The 15,095-nt window shown below is 39.7% G+C and overlaps 1 protein-coding gene across 1 annotated transcript; it reads right to left on the bottom strand.

The window, feature by feature from the left end:
• Nucleotides 1-2,047: 2,047 nt before the first annotated feature.
• On the bottom strand, nucleotides 2,048-11,244 carry ZAR1L (zygote arrest 1 like). The gene is made up of 4 exons (XM_044666099.1): nucleotides 10,567-11,244; nucleotides 6,548-6,640; nucleotides 4,085-4,159; nucleotides 2,048-2,922 (listed from the first exon to the last, which is right to left on the bottom strand). Exons 1-4 carry the CDS (start codon nucleotides 11,212-11,214, stop codon nucleotides 2,779-2,781), a joined length of 960 nt encoding a protein of 319 aa, XP_044522034.1. The 5' UTR covers nucleotides 11,215-11,244; the 3' UTR covers nucleotides 2,048-2,778.
• Nucleotides 11,245-15,095: the final 3,851 nt, after the last annotated feature.

Raw genomic sequence — 15,095 nt, 5'->3', positions numbered from 1 at the left:
TTACGTGAGTCAAGGATGATTTCATAAAAGAATGAGATTTGAAATGGGATTTGAAAGATGGGTTGCAATGAGAATATGACCAGAAGCAACAGAAGTGACAATGAACATGACATCAAAGGAGTATACAAGATATCAGAGATGGGAGCAAGGAAATGAGAGAATAGGCAATGAACATTTATAAAGTTCCTACTATGCTACCACAGCAAGCATTGCGCTAAGTTCTAAGCATACAAATATGAAAAAGAATAACAGTTTTTGGAGAAACTATATGGGGCTCAGTGGATCAAGTCAGGCCTAGAGATGAGAGGTACTGGGTTCAAATCTTACCTCAATTACTTCCTAGTTCCGTGACCCTAGGCAAGTCACTTAACACCCATTACATAGCCTTTGTCTCTCTTCTGCCTTGGAACCATAAAGTATTGATTCTAAGATAGAAGGTAATGGTTTTAAAAAAAAAAAAAAGGACGGTCCCTGCACTCAAGGAGCTTTTGCTCTAATGGGAAAGACAACACAAAAAAGGAAGCTTGTGTGGGATGGGAGGTGGAGAGAGGTACTGGCATGGGCCATGATGGAGAAATCCAAAGGAGTAAAGCCTGTGGGAAATGAAATGAACTAGATCATTAAAGTCCAGGTAGGGAGGCAGAAAGGGAAAAAAGCATTTTTACCAGGCACTGCATTAAGCACTTTACAGATATTTCACTGATCTTCACAACAACCTTGAGGGGTAAGGTACTCTTGTTATCCCCATTTTACAACTGAGGAAACAGAGGTTAAGTGAATTGTCCAGGATCACAAAGCTAATTAGTAGGGTAGGATTTGAACTCAGATCTTCCTGACTCCAAACACAAGGTTCTAGCCAGTGTGCTTCTCAGTAACCTCTTAAATCCAAGTCTAAAGTCCAAGTCTAAGACCCAAATCTTCTGTCTCTAGAAGCTAAGGTTCTTTATATTCTACCATGCTCTTTCCAATTAAGTTCAAAGCTTAGAATGGCAAATTTAGGAATCATGAATATAGACACAATAAATAAAGACACTAAGAACAGTTTAATTAGAGCACAAAGAGGAAAGGACAGAGGGCAAAGGAGAGCCTAGAGGAACATTTAGAAAAAGAAGAAATGTAGAACACTATAGAAGTCAACAAAAAAAGGTCTAAGACACCAGAAAAATTCATTTGTCAGCTAGGGAGGCAGGTGTTTTGCTTGTAGAGCACTGGATTCTATTGCTTCTCTTTTGTTCAAGTTCTCACCTCCAGCGGGCTAAGGCAAAGTTTAAGAAGTTCATGAATTCACCCACTGAGATATTCTCTTTAGCCAGGCACCCTCAGCGACAAACTAGGAAAGAGCAATTCAGGGTTGAATTCAGAATTCATTATACACTTCAATAGGAAGCTGACCTTGGCAGAACTGATTAGAGATAAAATATAATTAAATGGTGGAGAATTATAAAAAAAATAACAAAATGAAGATGGATTTTTTTCCCCGAGATAGTTTTATGATTTGTGTTTGACTGTTTTCTGCCTACTCATAAAACTTTGTTAGGGTTTCTTCTTGCAGAAATGCTAGCCTGGAACCCACTTACTAGGAAGCCTAAGGACACAATCTGAAATGCTAAACATTTGGTATTGATTGTCTGAGTCTGCCTTGATGTCATGCCAACCTTCCTCTCAGCTGAAGAAAAACTAGAATATCAAGAGACTAGAGGCCCAAAGGTAGATCATCACCATCACCAATAGGACCTCATCTGTCAACAGCTCAGGAGTCACCATGGTCCTCTTTTTAGTTTCTCCTGTCCCATTAAAAAGGCTAATTAATATTGTCATATTGTGCCTGGTGTAAGCTAAACCCCACAGAAAAGAAACCTTAGTAAATTCAGGATTCAAAAGCTTGAAGAGATGCTAAATAGCAGCTTAATGGTTAGTCATATTAGTTGAAAGCAGAGGCCAATATTATCCCGTAGAACCCCTGATAAATCTTAAGAATCAAAGGGTAGGATGTTCTCCTCTGTAAGTGCAGTCTGTCACTCAGAAATAGCCTTGGTCAAGGGTTTAGAGCAAGTTGATCTACATTTTTAGCTAATCAGATGAGCCAAGCTCCATCCTTTGAAAGGGTTAAGTACATTGTCCCACTTGCAGAAACTAGAATGGAGCACGTGCATCAAATGAAAGGGCAGCCTCCATGCTCATTTTTCTACTCCAGCCTCATTATGTAGTATAGAGGCACTTTTATGCTAAATCTATTTTGACTGACCATAAGAAGGTGAGTGGCTAAACTTTACCGTAGTCTTCTCAGCTTCATCCAGAGATCCATTATCCATTTTTCTAATAGATATTTCTGTAGCTGCTCTTGTCACAATTAAGTCTTAAAACCTGCCTTCCATGTGGCAACCTTCTACTAACAGCCCAAAAAAGCAGATATATGCCATAGTACATACCCAGAGTATACCAGATTGCAAGGAAATTTGTTTCTTGCCTTACTGGGGTACAAAGACTATAAACTCAATCAACAGTAGCTTTCAACACTATCATGGATATAACATTCCCCATAATCTTGTACTTCACTGATTGTGCCCCATGATCACCACACTGAACATGCCTTTGCCATGAATTTTATATGAGTCAGTTTTATTCTATTTATACTATTCAATCATCATGTTACAATTTTTACAAAAAGTACAAAAGCCTAATCCATTTTCCAATGCCAGGTCAAAGCCAAGTTACAAAAGAAGAGACAAAAATACAACCAAAGGAACTGCAGGACCCTGCCGGCAGTCCTACTGCTCTTCAGACAATGTACTTAAAGCTGTAAATATTATCACAGGAGAGTCTCTTGTCTTTGCATCGGCCACAAAGTTCCTGTCGGTGAGGCCTCTTTAAGTCAATGTGTCTTTTCTTCTGAGGACAGGAGCATCGAGACTTTGAACAAGTCTTTAAGGAAAAAGAACATTTCCTTCAGTTGAAGAAAAAAAATAACTAAAATGATCCCAAAGCACCATCAGTGATACCTCTCCCACATCTAATCTCCATCTAGCTTTTATTTCTATAATTGGTTATAGGTCAAATGGAGCCAAAATCTGTGTATTCAAATTCCATACTTTTTGTGGGAAAGATGTTCTGTGAGAAACCATATCAAGAAGAAATAAACTTGGAGGTGAAGAGGGGCAAATTTGATCTTGAGTTTTTTAGAGATCCTAGTTACTTAGTTTTGCTTTTTTTTATGATGATAACAGCTAGCATTTATATAGTGTTTTAAAGTTTGCAAAGTGTTTCACAAATACTGTTTCATCTCTTCCTCACAACCCTGGGAGGTAGATGCTATTACTATTTTTTTACACATTTTACAGATGAGGAAATCGGGTCTGAGAGAGATCAAGTGACTTGCTCATGGTCACCCAGCCGATAAGTGTTTGATGTTGAATTTGAGCTCCGATCTTCCTGACTCCAGGCCCAGTGCTCTATCTACTGCACCACTTAGCTGCCATGATACCATGATTATACAAACAGTCACAGAACACAAGAACAAGATTTCAGGATTCCTATTTCATTTAACACCAATTTGACCCATAGAAGTATTGGGGCTATAACTAATTCTGAGAATCGCATGTCAAAAAGAAGTGGGCAACCTAGAACAGAATTTAGAGGAAGAAATCACAAAAAGATGACAACTCTATCTGCAATAAGATTTAATGAAATTGGGACTTAATCTGAAAATACTAAAAACAGCAATATGTAAAGCACAGTGCCTAGCACTAGTAGGAACCTGACAAATGCTTTTTGGTTCATTTCAGTGGTTTACCAACAACTCTATGCTAGCTCAACCTGGTATAGAAGAGAAATGGAAGGCACTTTAAAATGAGAGGCTTAAGCTGGCAAGACTCTTTAGAAGTGTTCAAACATGAGACAGTCATCAAAAATATTATATAAAATCATCTTCTCTGATTAAATGATCTTTTTTTAAATTTTAAACACCTTTTAAAATGGTTTGAACAGGGTATTTTGCACATTTGGGGGACAGGTTTAATTCTAGTCCTGTGAATTTATGATTACATCTTAATGTCTCCTGATCCTTGTAAACAAAATTCTGGCTTACCTGGCACTGGATCCCTTCCACTCGGTAAGGGTTAAAGCTCTTTTGGCACTTGCGACAGAGTTGTTTAAAATAAACCTGAAGAAAGATGTGGCATTTATAAAGTATACAGATCCCAGTTTCCCCGTTCTTAATCCAGATAAAACTGACCCAATTATATTATCTACAAAGGACAAAAATGAAGGCAAACTTTAATTTAGTGTTCGTGTGCACCTAGATCTCAAGGTCAGGATTAGATCCCTACTGATCTGTCTGTACAAGCCCCAGAACAATCACTTTGCCTTCTTCCTTTTCTTTCTGCCAGGAAAGCAGCATTTGGAGCAACACCATTACAATGGTGTTCATTCTCACTGCCCCATCTGGTGGCCTAAGAGAAAATTTCTTGATTCCTTAAGAAAGTGATTCTAGACATAAAATCAAAAAAAAGTCCATCTTGCCTAACAAAGGACCATGGATCTCAGACTTCACAGGACATCTAGCCCAATCCCCTCATTTTGTAGATACGGAAACTTAGGCTCCAGTGAGATTCAGTGACTTGCCCAAGTCACAGGGACTGAAGCATCAGAGGCAAGATTTGAATCCAGGTCCTTTGACTCCAGAGACCATGCCTCTTCTACTGTACCAGAGGCAGAAAAGACAAAGAATATCAAGTTAGGCTAATAAAATTCAACATGAGACTATCCACTGGCATATATATGCATAAATGTATATACATATTTATTAGAGAAAGAGAGGGAGGCCTGATATACATAGAGAGAGTACACTAATGACCAATACTTGGTTAGTGGTTATCCTTCTTACTGGAAGAGGACCAAAATGGCACTGCTCTGTCAGGGTCAATATACAGTGTGCCAAACTGTGGCTGAATATACCAAAATAAGCTCTACTATAGATTGGACACAAATCGCCCATTTGGACATTTAGGATAGAGATTAAATTTGCATTTAAGGGGGCAGGTTGGTGGTTCAGTAGACCGAGAGCCAGGCCCAGAGGCAAGAGGTCCTGGGTTCAAATCTGCCCTCAGATACTTCCTAGCTATATGACCTTGGGCAAGTCATTAACCTCCTTACTGCTCATCTACCTTGGAACCAATACACAGTATTGATTCCAAGACAGGAGTAAAGGGTTTGTTATTGGTTTGTTGTTTTTTTTTTGGGGGGGGGTTGCATACAAAAGGGATAAACAAACAACAAATTTATAAGCTGTGATATTATCTGCATCTTGGGATCACTTTTTAAAGTTAAGTTTGATGTCTTTGTAGGGAATCAGAAAAGCACAACTGACCTGGATTCCCAGGTGCTAAATTCTAAAAGGATTAAGTATCATTATAATTAGCATCAGCTTGATAAAGGACAGACACTATTTGTGGGAATACTTCCAATGAGAGGGAAATTGCCAGGCCAGTAACCAACTATTCTACTTTGGGACAATCTAACCTTTAGGAAGTTTCTCCCAATAGCAGACTCACTGGGGCCATTCAGAAACAGGTCTCTTCCATATGTTAGGCCTAAGAACTGATATTTCCCCTGAGTCATCTCTAGACTAGGGGCCCTTTGTTCCTCAACAGATCACAGAGAACAGCCCTGAGGCCTCTAACCATCCTGGTTGCCTTCCTCTTCATAACCTTTAGCTTACCAATTTCCTTCCTAAACCTAAACTGTGGTGTTCAAAACCAAACACAGTATTCCAGAAGCAATCTAACCGTGGTCAAGAAAAGAGGGTTTTTTTGTTTTCTGAAGTTTAAGCCACTGCTTTTGTTAGTGTGGGAAATTCCTCTAGAGAAATTTCCAAAAGAAGAATTCCCTCTCCCAATGCTGGTGCTCAGCAAATTTGATGACTTCAAGAATTGTCTGGGACACTGAGATAAATCAACTAACTTGCCCACTGCCACACAGCCAGTTAAAGTCATAGATGGGACCTGGACTCTGATCTACCTGACTCTGAAGCAGATTCTTTGTCTCCTAGTCCACATTACCACACCTCCTTATTCTTGGAAAAGGTCCCTGTACATGCATTAGGTTTTTTTGGCTGCTATATCACACTACTGACTAATGTTGAGTTTATAATCCTTTCAAAGACACAGAACTTTTAGGGACAAATTATAGTTTAATCATGCCTCCTTTATTCTGTACTTGTGAAATTTGTGTTCAGATTTTATTTTTATCTAACTGTAAGACTTTATAATTATTCCTGTTGAATTTGAACTCATTAGTTCAACCCAACTCTCTAGCCTGTCCCTGGACCTTAGTAGGCATGACCTTTCCTTGGCATATCAAGTAACACTCAAAGCAGCACAAGAAAGTGCCTAATCCCTGGCTCTCAGAGTGCTTCTATGTGGATGGAGAGTCAAGATACCAACCTTGTATGCATTTCTCCCTTTTAGTCCTTAGGATTAATAGACCAAGAAATATTTTCCCCTTAGGAGCCAGAAGAAAAATGTTTCTTCTACTTATTCTTGTCACTTACCTTATTACTCCCAGAAATACACCAGACATAAGCACTCTCCCACCTGGTCTTGCAGTCTTTACAGTGAAAGTAGCCGTATTTCTGTTCCAAAAACTGCAATGTAAGGGGAAAAAAACACATGACTGCCCACAAGATACAAATATTCCCTCAGTTTTTAGAATCTTGCAAAATTTAAAGTTCTCTCAACTTTTTATCATTAGGTTCTGTTCCTAAGCAATAGGATTTTCTAGGGTTTGCTAAAATGTCCTGGATTCTTTTAAGTATTCTAAACACCAATCACATGACACTTTATTCGCTGCTGGGCTTCAATTTTCTCATCTGTAACTGAATAAAGTTGAGTTAAATGATCTTTAAGGTGCCTCCTTAGCTCTGGTATTCTATATTTCTATAAGCATTACATGGTGCCTTTGAATACCAAAAAATCTTAAGACTAGAAGGGACTTCAGGGGTCAGTTCATGTAACACAGAACAGAAAAAATGACTCCTTCTCCAAAAGCCTTCAACAGTCATCCAACCTCTCCTCTGAAGATCTGCAATGGCTAGGGAACTCAGTACTTAGCCAAGGCAGCCCTCATTCCAATTTGGTACAACTACAATTGTCAAGAAGTCTGTCCTCATAGAAAGAACAAAAATCTGCCTCCCTGCCATATCCACCCATTGGACCAGTTTGGCCTCTGTGGCCAAGAGAAAAAAGCTTCATATCTCTGCCACATGTTAATCCTTTATATAGTTTAAACTAGTTCTCATTCTCTCTCCCAATAGTCTCTTTTTCAGGCTAAATAAACATTCATTTTCTTCAACCATTCTAAATCCCTCATCATTCTCCTACTAGTTGCATTTCTAGGCTTTGACTTATCTATATCTCTCCTAAAATGAACTAGCCATTGGCCAGGACAGTCCATAAGGGGGCTATGACTTCCATTTATTCTGAACACTGCAGTTCTCCTTTAAAGTCCTAATCTAATACCTCATCAGGCTAGAGCTTATTGTTAAAATTTCTTTTTTTAATGTACTTTTATTTATTTCCCAATTACATTTTTTAAAAATATTTTAGAAACATTTTCCATGGTTACATGATTCTTGTTTTTACTTTCCCCTTAGGTCCCCCAAAACCCCCCATTACATTTTTAATGTATGAGAAAACTGGAAACAATATGGCAAAAAGTAGGCATTGACCTACATCTCCCACCATACAAGACAAAGTCAAAATGGATGCTTGATCTAGAAATAAAAGGTGATATCATTAGCAAATTAGGGGAACAAAGAAAAATTTACCTGTCAGATCTCTGACCAAATAAGCCATAAAAAAAGAAAGAAAAATGAAATGGATAATTTTGATTACATCAAATTAAGGTTTTTGTATAAATGCAACCAAGAATAGAAGGGAAACAATAAATAAATAAATTGAGAAAAAAATTTTAGAGCAAAAAATCTGTCAAAGGATCCCTGTAAAAAAAAAATCTGTCAAAGGTCTCATTTCTCAAATATGTAGAGAACCAAGTCAAATTTATAAGAACACAAGTCATTCCCCAATTGATAAATGGTCAAAAGCTATGAACAGGCCAGTTCTCAGAGGAAGAAATTAAAACTATCTATAATCATGTGAAAAAAATGCTCCAAATCATTACTGATGAGATATCACTTCATACCTATCAGATTGACTAATATGACCAAAAAGGAAAATTATAAATATTAGAGAGGATATGAGAAAATTGAGACACTAATATACTGTTGGTGGATCTGTGAATTAATACAATTGTTCTGGAGGGCAATATGGAACCACACTGAAAGGGCCATAAAACCAGTATATCCTTTGAGCAAGCAATACCACTACTGAGTCTGTATTCCAAAGAGCTCAGAGATAAGGAAAAAGGACCTACATGGACTAAAATATTTTTAGCAATTCTTTTTGTAGTGGCAAAGAAACTGAGGTGGAAACTGAAAGGTTGTCCATCAGTTAGGAAATGACTGAACAAGTTGTTATGAATATGGTTATAATAGAATAATACTATTGTGTCATAAGAAATGATGAACAGGATAGGTTCAGAAAAACCTGGAAAGACTTATATGAATTGATGCAAAGTGATGTGAGTAGAACTAATATTGTTTGATGATCTTAATAAAGAACTAAACTATTGTCAGGAAAACAAGGTTCCAAGATAACTCCAAGGGACTCATGATAAAAAATGCTATCCACAGTCAAAGAAGGAATTGTCAGGGAGCGGCTTGGTGGCTCAATGGATTGAGAGCCAGGCCCAGAGCAGGAGGTCCTAAGTTGAAATCTGGCCTTAGACACTTCATAGCTGTGTGAACCTGTGCAAATCACTTAACCCCACTGCCTAGCCCTCACCACTCTTCTGCATTGGAACCAATACATAGTATTGGTTGACTCTAAGTATAAGATGCAAGGTGAGGGTTTAAAAAAAAAAAAAAGAAGAAGGAATTGTCAGAATCTGACTGCAAATCAAAGTAAGCTATCTTTCACTTGATTTCCTTCTTGAGTTTTTTTTTTTTTTTGTATCTGTAATGTGGGGAATATGGAAATATGTATTGCATGAAAGCACTGGTATAACCTCTATCAGACTATTGCCTTGGAGAAAGGAGGGGGAAGGAGAGAATATGAATTTCAAAATGCCAGAAAAATTCTTTCTACGTGTAATTGAAAAAATAAAAGTTTAAAATTTTTTAGCATTCATTTTTTTAAACTTTGAGTTCCAAAGTCTCTCCCTCTCTCCTGCCCCTCCTTCACTCCTTGAGAAAGCAAGCAATTATTACACATGTTAAGTCATGCAAAATATATTTCCATATCAGTCATGTTGAAAAAAATACACAAAAACAAAAAAATAAAGTTTAAAAAGAGTATGCTTCAATACATACACAGAGTTCATTGGTTTTCTCTAGAGGTAGATAGCATCTTTCATCATGGATCCTTTGGAAAGGTCTTCGGTGGTTGTCTTGAGCAGAACAGCCAAGTCTTTCACAAGTAAACATCCTTACAATATGGCTGTTGCTGTATATAATGTTCTCCTCTTTTTGTTCACTTCACTTTGCATGTAAGACTTCCGAGGTTTTTCTCAAGTTCTCTTGCTCACCATTTCTTACAGCACAATGGTATTCCATCACTGATTGTTAAATTTTTCAATGTGAGGATTTATATCTCAGAAATTGGTAAATGCTAGTCATTTGCAAAGTCAGTAACGCTGCTGGCTTAAAAGGAGACGATTCCGAACCATATAACTAAGAATACCTGTCTCAATTGTAAACGCTTTGGAGTCCAGACATTCAAACCATGAGGTAAGAAACTGTGGGTCATCACTAATACTGACTGGGTTCAATTAGTTATTAGCTGGACTGGTTGTCCTTTGTACTATAGTCACATTTAAAAGCCTAAGATAGTCACACTACTTCAGTGTTGAGGTGGGGCTCAAGATGCATGGGAAAAAAATCTCTTTCATACCTTATCTAGCACAAGCACTTAAAACACAACCATTAAGGCTTTTTCCAGAGGGGTAGGCTCAGACCCTTACCCTATCACACAGCTAGTGGGTATTGCAATTGGGCAAGGTGGAAACTCAAGTTTTCTCTCTCTGCTCCAGGTCTAGAGCTCTCCCTACTGTTCTAGGGACCTCTCCACATAAGCATTTAAAGCCAAAGGCTGACTTGAACTTGAAACTAGTCTTATTGGTATTTATAGTATCATAGATTCAGAAATTTAAAAGATCTTAGAGGTCATGTAGCACACACACACACATATTTTACAGAAAAGGAAAATGAGACCCGGAAAGTTAAAATGGTGTGCTGTCACCTTCCTGGGAAAAGAGCCGGTTTCTATTAAGTGCATTCACTAAATAATTTTAAAATGCATATTACCTTCTCTCTTCTTCTTTCAAAAAAAAAAGAGATGTTTGCACAGAGTTTTTCACAGAGCATTGGGAATTGTGAGGGGACGGAGCTGGTGGAATCAGTGGCAAAGAAAAAATTGTAGAGGGGAGCGTGGAAGATTAGCACGAGGAGCTCACCTGGAAAGTGGGCTTCTTGAGGAGAGTGGTTCCCTCCTGATGCTCTACCTCCCCATCCTGGGTCTCTTGCTCCGGGGAAGCAGCCAATCCAGCCCCCTCCTCCAGGGACTTCTCTGCCAACAGCTGTGGCTGTTCCTCCGCCTCCCTGTTCCCTTCTGACTCAGGTGAAGAGGGCGGCTGAGGGCTGGACTCAAACCCCCCGAAGGACACCTTCTCTTTGCCCTGGCCTTCTTGCTTGCCCAGGCGGATTAGGAGCCCTCGACCAAGCACCGGGGAATAGAAGCCCCTCGTGGGGGGGCCAGCGTTGCTGCTGCCTTCGCTGGCGTAGCTGCTACGCAGGGTCCGCGGCCCAAGCGAGCACTGGATGAACTTATCGGTCCGCGGACTCACCTGCACCCCTATGTCTTTGGTATTCGCTTTGCACAGCCGTAGACTCATGTTGGGGTTCACCTGGGACAAGATGGCCTTGAGTTGCGCCCTCTTGTAATTGTCTAGGTAGTCGGCCGGGTTGGCGGGCACCTGCCCGGGGCCCACCAGGAAAGCCGGGGGGCCGGGCTGCTTCTGCTTGGGGTGGCCGGGCCTGTTCAAAGCCAGTGGGTTTCCATACCCCTGATACACGCTATAGGGGAAACAAACAAATCGCTCCATGGCCCTGCTAGCTCCCTCCCTAGGCAGGGCATCCAAGGCCGGGGGCTGTTACTCTTTGTTTTTTCTCAGTTCTTCCACACCTCCTACCACATCCAAACCTTCCTTCTCTCAATTAAGTCTCCTCCAGTCCACCAGCTTCTCCATTTATCACGAGATTGTGACAGGAGCTGCTCCCTATTACCTTGATTGAAACAGGAACTAGGCAATGGCCACTGTGCTAATTGCCACCTGGTTTTCCACCATTGGGCCCCAGGCAAGCTGTCTCCTTCCAGGCGAGCTGGATTTCGCTTCCATCCCCATCTTGGCCAACCCCATTTTCCTGCCCATTCCGGTGCCTTCCTCCAGGCCCCACCATGGCAGTCTCCATGGTGGGGGGGGGGGGGGGGGGAGGGGGCTGCGTCACCGAGTAACTTAAATCTATATTGTAGCCATTCAAATACTCATCCTTTGCTAGCAATCTAATTTGCCTTCGTGAGCTGGGAGGATATAGATAGCATTGTTGGGACAGAGACCAGCCTGGGGCCTGATAATATGCACATAGATATACTTGACAACAAGGAGTTGTCCAATTCCACAAGTATTGGCTTGTGGATTCACTGTTGCTTAACACATTTCTTGGATGGAGAAGATGGTAGAAATGAGAAAATTATGAGTCAGTATCTGTCTTTGGAAAGATGAGACATATCGCCAGCCTAAGGAGCAGTAGCCAAGAGCCCTGGGCTTGATGTCAGGTATCTGAGTTCTAACCCTACTTCAGATATTTACTAGCTGTGTGACCTTGAACAATCACCTAACCTCTCTGTCTCACTTTCCTAATCTGTAAAAGGGGATAATAAAAACATCTATTTCCTATAGTTGTCCTGAGAATCAAATAAAAGAATATACAAAGTACTTTTTTTGGACATCTTAAAACATTGTATAAGTATTAGCTATTATTACAGTTAGAAAAATCCACATGTATGAAGTAACTAAGTAATAATACTTATTCAGCATTTCAAAGATCCATGATGTCATTGATGTAAACAAGGACACTACCTCTAGTCAGTCAATAGTAGACTGTACCCTAGGGAGCTTAATAAAGAAAGACTAAAGACTGAAGCCCAGCCTGCATAGGAATAAAAACAGGATTAGTTAGGCCCTAACACTGGAGTTTCATAAGTATGAAGGCACAGCTCCTGGGGCCAGGATGTGATTGAGGAGGTTGTGATATGACTCCTACTGGTGCAAGATCTATTACTTGGAGGGTAGAAAGGTGAGTTGTACTGTTGTTGTGGGAAAGTTTGACATTATCTGGTCCAGGAGAATTAAAGAATTACCAAGGGGGCAGCTGGGTGGCTCAGTGGATTGAAAGAGATGTTTCCTATGTTCAAAAATTGGTCACGTGGTATGGGATTGTAGATTTAAGTTCCAGATTAACTTTGGAAACAGAAATAATAACAACAGGAGGAATACATACTACAATTCCAGATACAATAGTAACACCAATAATAACAACAGGGACAACAATAGTAGATACAGTGACAAGGTAAAGGCCAGATGTTGTGACCATGACTGTGCCAAGTTTAGTAGGTCCCCAAGCTTGTCCAAAATGGAAGAATACCTGTCCCAAGGTCCTAGACCTCGTACATTATGAACCGAGGAAGCAGCCTTTGAGAAAGCAGTTGTCGCAAGAAAAGAGAAAGGCAGTGATAATGATGTAGCAAAGGAATGTGAGAAGAACAAAATGGGTGCAGAAGATATTATGAATTATGGGTTGGAGGAGGTAACACAAAGTTACAAAGATATGACTGAGGAAGAGTTGCAAATGGAGGAGGATATAATAGAAATTAAGGAAAGAATTTATGGGAAAGGAAACAGTGATATGGGGTACACTGACAGAAACCAGGCATATCTGCACAAGTTCTTGATAAAAGCTTAAAGAAAGTAGCATTCCTTGATTCTCACTATGGGGGGGACAGAACCATTCTGTAGTAAGACTGTGGATCATTTACATGTACAGCAAAACCAAACAGCAAGGGCAATGAATATAGACAAGTGTTCTGATGGGGATTTCTTGGAAATGGACATTGTCAATAAGGGAGATGGGCTCCTGCAGACCATTGAGAAGGAAAGTGCTGAATTCTCAGACACAGGCACTACCTCTTCTCTATCACCAACTAGGGAAGCTGAAAGGGAAAGTGAAAACTCTAGTAGCTATAATACTAGAGGAATTTTAAAGCTAGATCCTGGAGCTAGGGAATTTGTACCAAGCCTACTTCAGGGTCAAGTGCATGAAGATGTAGCACGCATTCAAGCCTGTGATACTCCAAAGAGAGCTGCCTTTGGAGTAGATTCTGAGTTAATGCATTTAAAGGAATTCAGTTCCATAAATGTTAGTAGCCAAGAGAGGAACAAAATGACAGCAATAGGGACAAAGGAAGAATCTACAACACTGACTTTGTTTCCTATGCAAAATACATCTAGAGTTCAGTTTCCTGTTACTGACATGGAGTCTAGGGAGTGAATACAAGGAGAAAGCATAGACTCACAGGATTGAGATGTAGACATGAATCAAAAACACATTCCCAATTCTGTAGAATTTCCTTTAATGCAGAGAAATACCTCTCCTGAATCTTACTTTGCTAAAGTCAAGCAAAGCATGTTCAGTGAAGAGAAGGACACTCTACCTTACTCATGGTCTGGAAAAACTGAGATACACTTTGACACTGATAGGCCCATGAACAGTCCAGGGATGCCAATTCAGGCATTGGCAGTCCAACAAGCCATTTTTGAAGAAGACTTACCATCATTACACTCACAGAATCCTGAGCCAGCACAGACAGAAGTCCTAGAACAAGATCAATGGGATTTGGGGGACATAGAGATAGAAACACCTTTGGTAACTGTTGACCAGATAGCTAAAGACAGGGAACCTTGGGTTATGGTGACAATAGCAGATCAAATCTATCCTGCTCTTATTGATACTGGAGCAACCCGGTCTGTGTTGACATCAGCACCAGAAAATTGTACACTAATGGGGTCTGTGAGAGTAAAAAGAGCCACTGGGCAAATGGAGTTGGCGCCCAAGCTAAGATCTAAGATGGTGAAAATAGGCCCAACATGTTAAATGTCACCTCCATTTTACAGTTGAGAAAACCAAGGCAAACATGTTAAATGACTTGATTTGAATGTAGGTCTTCCTGACTCCAGATCCAGAACTTTTATCTACTAATCTACATACCTGCCACAACAAATGTCAAAATAATGAAGCATATTCAAAGAATTATAAATTTAGAGTTGGAAATGACCTTAAAGGCAACTTGTCCAGCCCCTCATTTTACAAATGAGGAAACTAAGGCCAAGTGATTTACTTATGGTCACATAGCTAGGAAGTAGCAAGACCAGAATCTAGAACCCAAGTACTTGATATAAATCCAGCACACTTTCTCCTGTAGGATGCTATTGCTCTATCAATCACCTTATACTCAAAATTAAAAGGGATTTTATATTATTCATAAAATGAAATTTTTAATTATTCTCTCATCTTTTATATTTTGGGGTTTTTTATTTTATAATGTGCATAAGTGACTAATCTAATAGAATATTTATATATTTATAATTACATATTCTATGTCATTTATATATAATATTGGCTGGCTCTGAAAGGACAAGTCCAGAAAGCAGTAACAGGAAACAACACCCAGAAAAAAGATGCTGAGAAAGATATAAGCAGAAAGCAACAGCAGAAGCTGTATGGGCAAGAAGTCACACTCATCTAGGAGCAGGCCCTATAACCTAGTGGAACAATGCTCTTCCTATTAAATCTGTTAAGTCCAGCATAACAACAAATGCAGCAGACTGTGAAAGGTCCCTCCACACATGATCACAATAAATGCTTACTC

This window comes from Gracilinanus agilis, chromosome 3, assembly GCF_016433145.1.
Source record: "Gracilinanus agilis isolate LMUSP501 chromosome 3, AgileGrace, whole genome shotgun sequence".
NCBI lineage: Eukaryota > Metazoa > Chordata > Mammalia > Didelphimorphia > Didelphidae > Gracilinanus > Gracilinanus agilis.
The sequence above is the reverse complement of the archived record's forward strand: the minus strand, read 5'-3'. Positions and strand labels throughout refer to the sequence as shown.

Excerpts from the sequence above, each read along its gene's own strand:
- ZAR1L (XM_044666099.1), bottom strand. The coding sequence starts at position 11,214 with ATGGAGCGATTTGTTTGTTTCCCCTATAGCGTGTATCAGGGGTATGGA. Across the intron at positions 4,160-6,547 it reads GTATTTCTGGGAGTAATAAG|GTTTATTTTAAACAACTCTG; the intron begins GTAAGTGACAAG and ends ATCTTTCTTCAG. Across the intron at positions 2,923-4,084 it reads TGGAAGGGATCCAGTGCCAG|ACTTGTTCAAAGTCTCGATG; the intron begins GTAAGCCAGAAT and ends TTTTCCTTAAAG.